The sequence below is a fragment of the Orcinus orca genome, chromosome 9 (genome assembly GCF_937001465.1).
Source record: "Orcinus orca chromosome 9, mOrcOrc1.1, whole genome shotgun sequence".
Classification (NCBI taxonomy): Eukaryota; Metazoa; Chordata; class Mammalia; order Artiodactyla; family Delphinidae; genus Orcinus; species Orcinus orca.
The window spans coordinates 4,963,868-4,976,887 of record NC_064567.1 but is presented as its reverse complement, the minus strand read 5'-3'; the positions used below and the strand labels follow the sequence as shown (position 1 = coordinate 4,976,887).

Here is a 13,020-nt window from a genome sequence, read left to right as displayed (position 1 = left end):
AGAAGCAACCAAGGTGTCCTTTAGTGGGTGAACAGATAAACTGCTGTACATACATACAACAGAATATTTTTCAGCAATAAAAAGAAATGAGTTTTCAAGCCATGAAAAGAACCGTAAATGTATATTACTAAGTGAAATGAGCCAATGTGAAAAGGCTACATATGGTATGATTCCAATTATATTACATTTTGGAAAAGACAAAACTATGGAGACAGAAAAAAGAACAATGGTTGCCAGGGCTTAGAGGGAAGGAAAGGATGAATAGGCATAGCACAGAAGATTTTCAGGGCAGTGAAAGTATCTGTATGATACTATATTGATTGATACATGTCATTATACATTCTTCCCAAACCTACAGAATGTATACCACCAAGAGTGAACCCTAATGTAAACTACGGACTTAAGGTGAAAATACTGTGTCACTGTAGTTTCATCAATCATAACAGATGCACCAATGCTGGTGGGAGTGCTGATAAACGGGAGGCTATGCGTGTGTAGGGGCAGGAGGTAAATGGGGAGTATCTGTGCCTTCCACTCAATTTTGCTGTAAACCTGTAACTGTTCTAAAAACTAAAGTCTAGGGCTTCCCTGGTGGCCCAGTGGTTGACAGTCCGCCTGCCGATGCAGGAGACACGGGTTCGTGCCCCGGTCTGGGAGGATCCCACATGCCGCGGAGCGGCTGGGCCCGTGAGCCATGGCCACTGAGCCTGCGCATCCAGAGCCTGTGCTCTGCAACGGGAGAGGCCACAACAGTGAGAGGCCCGCGTACCGCAAAAAAAAAACAAACAACAAACTAAAGTCTATTTAAAAAACTATGCTAGTGGTTACCTGAAAGTATGAATGTGAACTGATATTTCTAAGCATGTATATACAGCCTCTCATCTATATAATTACTAGTATATCACTAGAATGGACTAACATAACTAATTCTCAACAGAAACAATATGATATGCATCCCTACAGCCTAGACTTTGATCTCTCATACTATTCTCCACTAAAAAGAACTAGTACTCTTACAGAGTAGGCAATTTCATATCCTGAGGCAGAGTATTAAAGATGGGCCTGAAAAATATTCTTGCCAACGAGCAATAGCTTTGAAACATTTTGAGATATTAAAAAGGATTAAGAAGCCAGCCAAAAAGGGGCTCCCACTAGCCACACAATGACAACTTCAGCAGTTTAAAAAAAAAAAGGTTTAATTATAATTAGCTAAATCATAATTAACCAATTATAATTAACTAAAACAAGTTTGCAAAACCCTGATTATATAATGACTCTCAAAGAAAAGTGGAATTTCTCTCCTCAAGTAACTAGCACTTCATTCAAGTTGATTTTATTCATAAAGAAAAATGGACACAGAACTGGCAACAGTCGCACCACCTCCAAAAGAGAGGATTTTTCTTACCATAAAAACTTGTGAGAATTCTTGCTACTTTCCCAATGACCACTTGTAGGATACTCATTCCCATCACTTACCCTCACCCCACACACACACCTTAAAAGAGTACTCATTTTAATAAATACTCTTAAATTACTACAAATCGTTAAAGAAATGTGTCAAGGCACACAATTCACAGAGTAAGAGACCTTCCAATAAATCCTGGGCCTGGAGACGTGCAGAGATGTCAAAGTCTTGCAGTCAACTGGAATGTGCTTTTAAATTGATTAGAAATTTACGAAACTCTTTCTTCTCTTTGCTTGCAGGTTGGCAATTTTAACAATTGTTCTTTATCCTTTCTTTACTATTCTCCTTGCCCTATGTGTTCACTAAAGGAACTGGACAAAGGTCTTTCCAAGCACAAAGACAGAGCAAAGACTAACACAATTGGCTTTATTTAACTTTCATACGGAAGGACAGGATAAATATACTATATATATATATATATATACACGGCATCAATGCCTATCATATGCTCATATGCCTGGAAGTATTCTGGGCACTGGGAATAAATCAATGAACAAGACAAATCCCTGACCTCATGAAGTTTATGTTTTAGTATGAAAGGCACACAAACAAATATGAATTATAATGTCATATCTGTTAAATACTAGGAGGAGAAGTAAAGCAGAAGAAGAGGATAGAGCACGACAAGTGCTGCTTTTCGACAGGTTGGTCAGGAAAGGCCTCTCCAACAAGACAGCACTGGGTAGAAATTTGACTGATGTACGGCAGAAAGTTCCATGAGTATCTGGGAGAAAGGCATTCTAAGCAAAGAAGACAAAAAGTTCAAGTGCCTGAAAAAGGAATATGGCTGGAGCCCAGAGAGCAAGGGGAAGACAGGAGATGTGGTTGGACAGGTAGCCAAGGTCAATAGAGCTTGAAGATCATATATGGACTTTAGGTTTTCTTTTAAGTATCCCTGGAGGCCTTGAATAGTTTACAGAAGGGAAATAAAACACTCTTACTTTGGGTTTTAATTAAAAGCTCACTCCACTACTACATGAAGAACAAAACTAGAATGGAGTGAGTAAAAGCAGCAAGACCAGTTGGGAAGCTCCTGCAGCGGTCCACACAAGCAGTGGTGGTGACTAGTTCTGGAGTGACAGCAGAGGAGGAGATGAGAGGTGACTGAAATCAGGCAGGATTATCAAGGTAAAGCCCAAAGCATTTTCCAACAGGCTGCATATTTCGAGCCTGCACAATCCACGATGTCATTTACTGAGGTGGGAACACTGGACGAATAGAAGGTTTTGGGACAACAGTAAACAGTTCCACAGAAGACACATTAAGTTTGAGACCCTCTTAAGACATCGAAGAGGAGATGTTAAGAAGTAAGCTGAAGATACTGGTTGTGTTCAAAGCAAGAAAAGTGCTGGTAATATAATTTTTAGAGTTACCAGCACATACATAATATTTAAAGCAACTGAACTAAATGAGACCACCTCATCTGTGAGATGAGCAAAAGAGATCAGTGGGGTAGGAAAAAGCAAGAGAATATGGCGCCCTGAAAAAGCCAAATTAAAACGAAAAGTTTTCCTCCTGAAAATGGTTAGCTGTGTGAAAATGACACTGAATACCTCAGGAGGACAGAGACTGAACAGTGGTTTTGGCAAAATATGAAATCAAAACCACCTCTGGGAGAGCAGGAGGAAGAAAGCCTGACTGGAGTAGGGTCATGAAAACATGGTCAAAAATAAGTAACAACCATAAGTATAGACAATTCTTTCAAGGGCTTTTGCTATAAAGATGAGCAAAGGTGCAATATGGTAGCTAAAAGGGGTAGCTGACCACGAGAAGTTACTTATGTTTAAGAAGGGTGATACTGCAACAAATGCTAATACTAATGGAAATGATTTCACTGAGAGAGGAAATTCTTGATACCAGAAACCAAGGAAAACCGAAGGCGCAAACGGGACAGAATCCAGGACGCAGGTAGAAGAGTTGGCTGTAGATGACCCCAGAGACTTTTCATCCCACTTTAAGTTAGGAAGGTATAATAAAATAGATGGACAGAGACACAAGCAAGAAAGGAGATCTGATTGCGGATGAATGTGGAATTTCTTTCCTGATGGCTTCTATTTATTTTTTCATTGAAATAGCAGGATCATCAACTGAAAAATGAGGTGTCAGAAGTTTGAAGGGAGAAGAAAAGGTGGTGAAAGAATTATCCCTGATAATGGGAGAGGGAATTCTAAGTAGACTATAGTGAGTGAAGGATAGCAATCATGACCCACTTGAGATTTGAGGTCATAAATTTAAAATGCCACCAGTCAGCAAGTTTATGGTTTTCTCCAGCCCTTTTTGCTGCTAAAATGCAGAGTCTGAGTTTTGCTATGAAAGCAAAATAGTGGGAGGATGGCAAAGGAGTTTAGGGTGCATAATGGAACAGCTACAATACTGGATCACGGAATCTGAACTGGAAAAGGAGGCTGACAGACCCCATCAGTAAGATCACTGAGCTGGAGAATCCAGTGTGTCTGAAGAATTTCTGTGGCGCGGATATTAGGAAAAAGTGAGCTAGTGAAAGAAGAGGCATAGTAAGGACAGTTGAAACTGAGACTTTGGAAGTGAAACAGCAAGTGTCCTAGTAAGTGATACAGTGATAAAGGCTAAAGTTTGCCCATAAGAATGAGTGACTGAGGTGGGCTGGAGAAGAGGATTTTGAGGAAATCAAGGAGCTACAAGGTTTGGGTGTTGAATAGATTATTAAAATTGACAATGGGAGAAGGAGAGGAAAATGGAAAGGGACGTGCTAAATCTTCAGAGAACAAGACAGAGTACTCAAGGAGACTTCTGGTAAGTGCAACCAAAAGGGACCTATGGACAGTCTTAGAGCACTGGCTTAAAGGGACTTGTAAGTAATCGTTACACCGCAAATGTCACTTAAAATTACAAAAAACTTTTCACAAGAAAGTAACGGTACAAAGTACAGAAAAAATTTAAATTAAGGGGAAAATCTATGAAAAATAACTAGTGGAGAACTTACATAAATCCAAGTTTAAAGTAATGTGGTAATGAGGGGCTTCCCTGGTGGCACAGAGGTTAAGAATCTGCCTGCCAGTGCAGGAGACCGAAGTTCCAGCCCTGGTGTGGGAAGATCCCACATGCGGCGGAGCAACTAAGCCCGTGCGCCACAACGACTGAGCCTGCACTCTAGAATCCACGAGCCACAACTACTGAAGGCTGCATGCCACAACTACTGAAGCCCGCACATCTAGAGCCCAGGCTCGGCAACAAGAGAAGCCACCGCGATGAGAAGCCCGCGCACCGCAATGAACAGTAGCCCCTGCTCACCGAAACTAGAGAAAGCCTGCATGCAGCAACAAAGACCCAACACAGCCAAAAGAAACATAAATAAAATAAATAAATTTATAAAAATAAATAAATAATGTGGTAATGAATGTACACCAAAGGGTAAAATGTAGAATTCTGAACTTACAAGCTTCTCTCCTGTCACTCTTCTTAACTAGACTCTATGGGAAAAAGGAATGAGAACTGCAGAACGTTTGAAGGCTTTTCCAAGAATTACATGGATATAATAGCAACACATTTGACAACCAAAAGTATTTCATGGAAAATTATATTATAAAAGATAAAGCAATTTCTAATTTTCTCTAAAAACTGTATGACATTCTGTAAGCATCAAGGTGGTGACATTCAACATCAGAGAAAAAGCCTATCAGCTATGTCTAAACAACAACTGTAAAAATACTGACAATGACAGACCATCGCGCGTAGATATCCTGTGAACACAATATGAAACCTAGTCCCGTTGACAGCTCATTAAATCACTAACTTGCTGTAAACTTTGGAAACTACTTTGGGCAACCTATTCTATTTTCCTTTTGCAGATGCAAAACACACATTAGCTTATTTAAGGCACCTAAAAGTCCCGTAGACTAGGAAGTATTTGCTCTGCTCTCACGCAGCATTTCACAGTATCATTTGCTAATGGAACATATTTTTTCCTCACATATATACTAACACAATAAACAAACACTAGACGGTTCATAAGCCAGACATCTCCCATGACATATCATATGAATGGCCTGGAATTACTGTGTATTCCAGTTTTAATTTTGCTTTAATAAAATATTTCTCTACAGAGATTAAGCAATTTCTACTAAATCAGAGCTTTAGGGGAAAAAAAGGGAGAAAACTCAGTTTTATCACTTTGTCATTACTTATTAAACTACTCTAGCACGTGGAAGTTTTAGAACTCGGTGTATAGACGACAGCTAACTATATAAATTATTCTGTAAATTCTTAAATTTTTAAATTAAGTTTTGAAACCTGTTTCCGCAGTATTTTCTGTTTCTGTTGTCTCCAGCCCATCCATGCTGTCCTCATCTTCCACTGTACTTTTTCCTCTACTTCGAGGCCTATGGACAAAGAAATAAACATATAATTAAATGTTACATATTAAATCTTAGAATTATACTCAAAATAAAGCACAAGTTGAAGGTACACAAAATAATTTAGGCAATTTTTCCCTTACTTTACCATATCAAATAGTAAATATCACACTTTACAGTCATTTTTCCCACATATTCAGCCCTTCCTTATACCTAAATGTGGGGACAGGCCCATATTAATATGTTTGTGTCATCATAACTCACTTCTGTAAGTATTCTCCAGGCTAGGTTTTCCCCTCTTTTACCAGACCTTGAGATCACTCCCTCTGTCTACAGTAGTGGTTTTGTTTTTTTGTTTTTTGTTTTTTTGTTTTTTGGGGGGTTTTTTTGCGGTACACGGGCCTCTCACTGCTGTGGCCTCTCCTGTTGCGGAGCACAGGCTCCGGACGCGCAGGCTCAGTGGCCATGGCTCACGGACCCAGCCGCTCCGCGGCACGTGGGATCTTCCCGGACCAGGACATGAACCCGTGTCCATTGCATCGGCAGGCAGACTCTCAAGCACTGCGCCACCAGGGAAGCCCTACAGTAGTGGTTTTTAACTACCTAGTGGGTTCAAAGTTCACACACCAGGTTACACCTCTAGATCTAATGAAATTGAGGAGTGATGCCCAGACGTCTGCATTTTTAAGACACCTACCCCTTAAGGAGAAAGTGAGGCACACTCCTGCAAACCACCCCCACCAAAAAACAAAAAATCTAACTATTAAGCATGATCTAATCACACTTGCCTTACAAGTGTGATGGATTTTAATTTATAAACACTTCAGTAAAGTAAAATAAACATAAGAGTCATGGTAAGATCAGTTCGGTGCTTTGTGACCACCTATAGCGGTGGGATAGGGAGGGAGGGGATATGGGAAGATATGTATACACATAGCTGGTTCACTTTCTTACACAGCAGAAACTAACAACATTGTAAAGCAATTATACTTCAATAAAGATGTTTTTAAAAAAAAGAATCATGGTAAAGTACAATTCTCTTACCCAATGCAATTAACTGAAAAGACCTTTAAAGTTTTTGAGGTCTCATAAAGGATAGAAGTCAGTCAAAAACAGTTTTTAAACACATAAAATAAGAAAGAAAAAATAAAGATATTACATATTAAAAAAACTTAGAAATTGACAAAGCAGTATTCAGATAATTTCAGAGCTTTAAATTATTTCATTACTTAAAAAGAAAAAGTACAAACGAACACAGTATTTATTTGAAAAATACTTAGAGTTGAAAAGAATAGAGAAAAATAATATGAAAAGGTAAAGCAAAAAAGACTTTTAAATAACAGGAAACCTATTTAAATCTTTTTTTTTAATTTTATGTATTTATTTATTTTGGGCTGCGTTGGGTCTTTGTTGCTGCGCGCAGGCTTTCTCTAGTTGTGGGGAGCAGAGGCTACTCTTCATTGTGATGTGTGGGCTTCTCACTGCGGTGGCTTCTCTTGTTGTGGGACACAGGCTCTAGTCACGCGGGCTTCAGTAGTTGTGGCTCGCAGGCTCTATAGCACAGGCTCAGTAGTTGTGGCACACGGGCTTAGTTGCTCCGCGGCATGTGGGATCTTCCCGGACCAGGGCTCGAACCCGTGTCCCCTGCATTGGTAGGTGGATTCTTAACCACTGCGCCACCAGGGAAGCCCTAAATCTTATTTTTAAAAGGATATTAATCCATCAAAACCAATAAAGGAGATATAAAAATTTTTTTAAGTTAAAGCAATCAAAGTCCAAATAGTTTTATAAGTGCAATACTACACACTGTCAAAAAGTCATCCTCGGGCTTCCCTGGTGGCGCAGTGGTTGAGAGTCTGCCTGCCGATGCAGGGGACATGGGTTCGTGCCCCGGTCTGGGAAGTTCTCATATGCCACGGAGCAGTTGGGCCCGTGAGCCATGGCCGCTGAGCCTGCGCGTCCGGAGCCTGTGCGCCGCAACAGGAGAGGCTACAACAGTGAGAGGCCCACGTACCACAAAAAAAAAAAAAAAAAAAAACTCATCCTCATTCCACAGAAAAAAATTAAAAGGAAATAACTGAAGCAAAATCCTAACATATCCAAAAAACTATGGATGAAAAGAATACCAATAAATATAATGAGAATGCAAGTATAATTTAATATTAGAAATTTGCCAATATAACACACCAAGTCAAGCAGCCAAAACAGCATCATTCATGAGGGGAAGGCGGAAAGTAGGCAGAACAAATAAGAGATGACAAAAACTTGATGGGAAAGGGTTATCAGGGCAAGGTTGATTTTATTGTTCATAGAAAAAGAGAGAATAATTATTTTTAGATTTTATTAAGGCAAATAGTTATGTTTAAGTAGTAGTAGTTATGTTTAAGTTATGTTTAACTTAAAAAAAAACTTTAGAGGGACTTCCCTGGTGTTTCAGTGGTCAAGAATCTGCCTCCCAATGCAGGGGACACGCATTTCGATCCCTGGTTGGGGAACTAAGATCCCACATGCCTCAGGGCAACTAAGCCCGAGCACCGCAACTACTGAGCACGCAGGCCACAACTAGAGAGCACATACACCACAACTAGAGAAGCCTGAGCACCACAGCAAGGAGCCCCACCTCAGCAAAGGATCACGCATATGCCGCAATGAAGATCCCACGTACCACAACTAAGACCCAACGCAGTCAAAAATAAAATAAATATATTTTATATTTCCATATTGCATTCATATGCTCCATCATCCATTAAGGGTGATAAAGGACGCTAGAATTTGTAGAACAGAGTACGCAGTAGGAGCGAGCTGTGCATAGAAAAAGCTCCAGAAATCTGCATAAGGGTACTCTTGAGTTTTTACCTGAATACCAAACTGTACAGTTGTGGTATAAAACCTCACAAGGCTGAAAAGGAACAGCTTCCAAGGAAAGAACCATTACAGAAGAGCTGCAATACGAACAAGTCCCAGAGCTCACAGAGAGCCAGGAATCAAACATGTTCCCTTTAGCCAGAGTGCCAAGACCTCAATGACTATATATAATGTATTCGGAACACACCTTTAGGAACAGGGCTAAATGAAGCCTAGAACAAATGCTATTCTAGACCATCCCTAAAACAGCTGACAAAATATCAACAGAATCAAAATGATCCACAACTAATTCAACTGGTAGCCAAAAAAAAACCCAAAAAGTTTAACACTTGTCAAAGTATTATAACAAAATCTACCTCTCAACAACAACAAAACGGACTTCCCTGGTGGTGGCGCAGTGGTTAAGAATCCGCTTCCCTGGGCTTCCCTGGTGGCGCAGTGGTTGAATCTGCCTGCCAATCCAGGGGACATGGGTTCGAGCCCTGGTGTGGAAGGATCCCACATGCTGCAGAGAAACTAGGCCCGTGAGCCACAACTACTGAGCCTGCGCGTCTGGAGCCTGTGCTCCACAACAAGAGAGGCTGCAGACAGTGAGAGGCCTGCGCACCGCGATGAAGAGTGGCCCCCGCTTGCTGCAACTAGAGAAAGCCCTCACACAGAAACGAAGACCCGACACAGCCAAAAAAATAAATAAATAATAAAAATAAAGGAATTCCCTTTAAAAAAAAAAAAAAAGAATCCGCCTCCCAATGCAGGGGACATGTGTTTGATCGCTGGTCTGGGAAGATCCCACATGCCACGGAGCAACTAAGCCTCTGCGCCACAACTACTGAGCCCACATGCCACGACTACTGAAGCCCACATGCCTAGAGCCCGTGCTCCACAACAAGAGAAGCCACCGCAATGAGAAGCACACACAACATAAGGAGGAGTAGCCCCCGCTCACCGCAACTAGAGAAAGCCCAAATACAGCAACGAACACCCAGCACGGCCAAAAACAAATAATAACAAACAACAACAAAGTCAAAATGTGTGGCATTATAAAAATTTATAAGTTATACAAAAAAGCAGGAAAATATGAGTCATAACCAGAAGAAAAATCAAGCAATAGAAACAACAGAGACAATAGAGGGATAAGCATGGATATTAAACCAGCTATTATCAGTATGCCTCATATCTTATTGAATATGGAAAACATGAAGGGAGAAGAGAAATGGAAGGTAATTTAAAATGTTAACAAAGTGTAACTAATAGAAGTAATATCAAAAGATGACATCAAATGAAAATTTGAAAGATTAACATTTAATTAGAAATTGCAAAAGAAAAGATGATTGACTTTAAAGACATAGCAAAGAGCAAACAAACAAAAAACAAATAAACAAAAAAACCAACCTTCCCAAAATAAAGGACAAAGTGAAAAAAGACAAACACAGCTGCATGCAGTGCCCTGTGGGATGATAACAACCAGTCTAATAGGTGTTAGGTTGGAGTTGGAGGGAAGGGAACAGAAAAAATATTTAGTGAAATAACAGCTACAAAATCTTGCAAATTAAAAAAACAAAAAACAAAACCTGACAGACACAAGAAGCACAACAAAATCCCTAACAGACACATACATACACATCAGTAAGGCACTTAATAGTCTATTTGCTTAACAGTAATAAAAAGAAAAGCTTAAAAGCAATCCCCCCAAAAGACATACTGTTTACAGGGTAACAAAAATAAGAATAACTGCAACTTTTTCATCTGAAACTATGTAAGCCAGAAGACAGTGAAACAACATATTTTAAAGTGCATGGAAAAAGATTAAAGAAAAAAACAAACAAAAAAACACATAAACCTTGAATAAAACATGCAGCAAAAGGTATCCTTCAGAAACAATAGTAGGGACTTCCCTTGTGGCACAGTGGTTAAGAATCCGCCTGCCAATGCAGGGGACACGGGTTCAAGCCCTGGTCCGGGAAGATTCCACGTGCCACGGAGCAACTAAGCCCGTGCGCCACAACTACTGAGCCTACGCTCTATAGAGCCCACAAGCCACAACTACTGAGCCCGCGTGCTGCAACTACTGAAGCCCGTGTGCCCTAGAGCCCGTGCTCCGCAACAAAGAGAAGCCACTGCAATGAGAAGCCTGTGCACTGCAACAAAGAGTAGCCCCAGCTCACCTCAACTAAAGAAAGTCTTCGTGCAGCAAACAAAGACCCACCACAGCCATAGATAGATACATAGATAATAGTAATCTAAAATTTTTTTCAAACAAATGCTAAAAAAATTCTTCACCAAAAAACCTTCATTAGAAGATACATTAAGGAAATTCTTCAGAGAAAAAGGAAAATATTCAATAAAAATTTGGATCAAAATTCGTCTATGGAAAGGAATAAAGAGTGATGGAAATGATAACTATGTGAATAAATATAAAAGACTTATTTTTTAAATCTCTTTAAAAGTTAACTCACTGTTCAAAGCAAAAATAATTTATTATGAGGGGCTTCCCTGGTGGCACAGTGGTTGAGAGTCCGCCTGCCGATGCGGGGGACACAGGTTCGTGCCCCGGTCTGGGAGGATCCCACGTGCCGCGGAGCGGCTGGGCCCGTGCGCCATGGCCGCTGAGCCTGCGGGTCCGGAGCCTGTGCTCCGCAACGGGAGAGGCCACAACAGTGAGAGGCCCGCGTACCGCAAATAAATAAATAAAATTATTTATTTATTTATTGTGGATTTCATAATATACATAAAATTTAAATATATGGCAACAATAGTTCAAAACACTGGAGGGTAAAAGTATACTGATGTACAGGCTTTTTACTATATCTGAACTGATATTAATTGAAAGTAGACGCTGATGAGTTAAAAATGTGTAACGTAAATCCTAGAGCTACTGCTTTGTAAACACACACACATACACACAAACACACAGCTTATTAGTCAAATGGAGATAAAATAGAATCCTAAAAAAATATTCAATTAACCGAAAAAACACAGGAAATGAATAAAAGGAAACAAAGGATAAAATGGGAGAAAACGAACAAAAAAAAAATGGGAGAAAACGAACAAATATAAAACAAAGTGCAAGTAGATTTAAACCCATCCACATAAATAATTACGTTAAGTGTAAATGGTCTTAACACAATAATTCAAAGGCAAATTTTATCAGATTAAATTAAGAAAACAAGAACCTTCATCAAGGAGATAACAGTCCTAAATATGTATGCACTCAATAGCAAAGTTTCAAAATACATAATTGCAAGGCGAAATATTTAAACCCAGTTACATCTGGATATTGCAACACTGTGCTCAATAATTGCTACAGGTAGACACAAAACTCCATAAAGAGACAGAAGACTTAAGACTACTACCAACCCACATGGACCTAATTGACAGTTATAGAACACCCTACCTAATGACAAGAGAACACCTACTCTTTCCAAGCACACAATCCAGAGAATAAGCCACATTGTAGGCCTTAAAACAAGTTCAACAAATTTTAGAAGACTGAAATCATATAGAACATGTTCTCTGGTCATAAGAGAATTAAACTGTAAACAAACAAAAAAGATGTATGCAATATCCTCAAATATTCAGTAAACAACACAATTCTAAATAAGCCACTAGTCAAGAAAGAAATGACAAGGAAATTAAAAATAGCTTGAGCTAAATGAAAATGAAAACACAGCATTTCAAAATTTTTAAGATTCAGGTAAGCAGTGAATGAGGGAAACTTACTTAAATAGTTATATCAAGGGCAAGATAGTTATATCAGGGTCAAGATGTAAGATTCCTACATCAAGGAATTAAGAGGTACCAACTAGATATAAAATAAATAAGCTACAAGAATATACAGTACAACACAGGGAATATAGCCAATATTTTATAATAACTATAAACTGAATAATATAACCTTTAAAAATTGTAAAACAATTGTGAATCACTATTTTCTACACCTGAAACTTCTGTAATATAGTACATCAACTTCACCTCAATAAACATAAACAGTAAAAAAAAAAAAATAGTTAAATCAGAAAATAACAGCTCAACTCTAATAGTAATACAGGCCTCTATTTGAGAAATTAAAAAATGAAAATCAAATCACGCCTGTAATAAATAGAAGGGAAGAAATAATAAAGAGCAGAAATCAATGCTATAAAAGCACAACAATTTTTTTAAACATCAATGAAACCAATAGATACTTCTTTTAAAGAATAAAATAGATGACTCTCGAGCAAAAATGATCAAGAAATGAGAAACAAAAAAACCCTCACAAACTACCAATAGAAAATCTGAAACAGGGGTCATCACTAGAGAAACCACACACATTAAAAGGACAATGACATTATATTATAAATAATTTTATGTCAATGAATC

At 39.0% G+C, this 13,020-nt stretch overlaps 1 protein-coding gene across 21 annotated transcripts in view; it reads right to left on the bottom strand.

Moving 5' to 3' along the window:
- KMT2C (lysine methyltransferase 2C) overlaps positions 1-13,020 on the bottom strand; it is a 288,150-nt gene that overhangs the window by 204,192 nt on the left and 70,938 nt on the right. For all 21 annotated transcript variants that reach the window (XR_007479396.1, XM_033408301.2, XM_033408303.2 and 18 more), the window contains one exon: positions 5,735-5,823. Coding sequence is in view for 20 of the 21 variants with exons in the window: in XM_033408301.2 (XP_033264192.2) it covers positions 5,735-5,823 (89 nt within the window). In the remaining variant the exon portion in view is untranslated. The remainder of the gene's footprint in view (positions 1-5,734; positions 5,824-13,020) is intronic.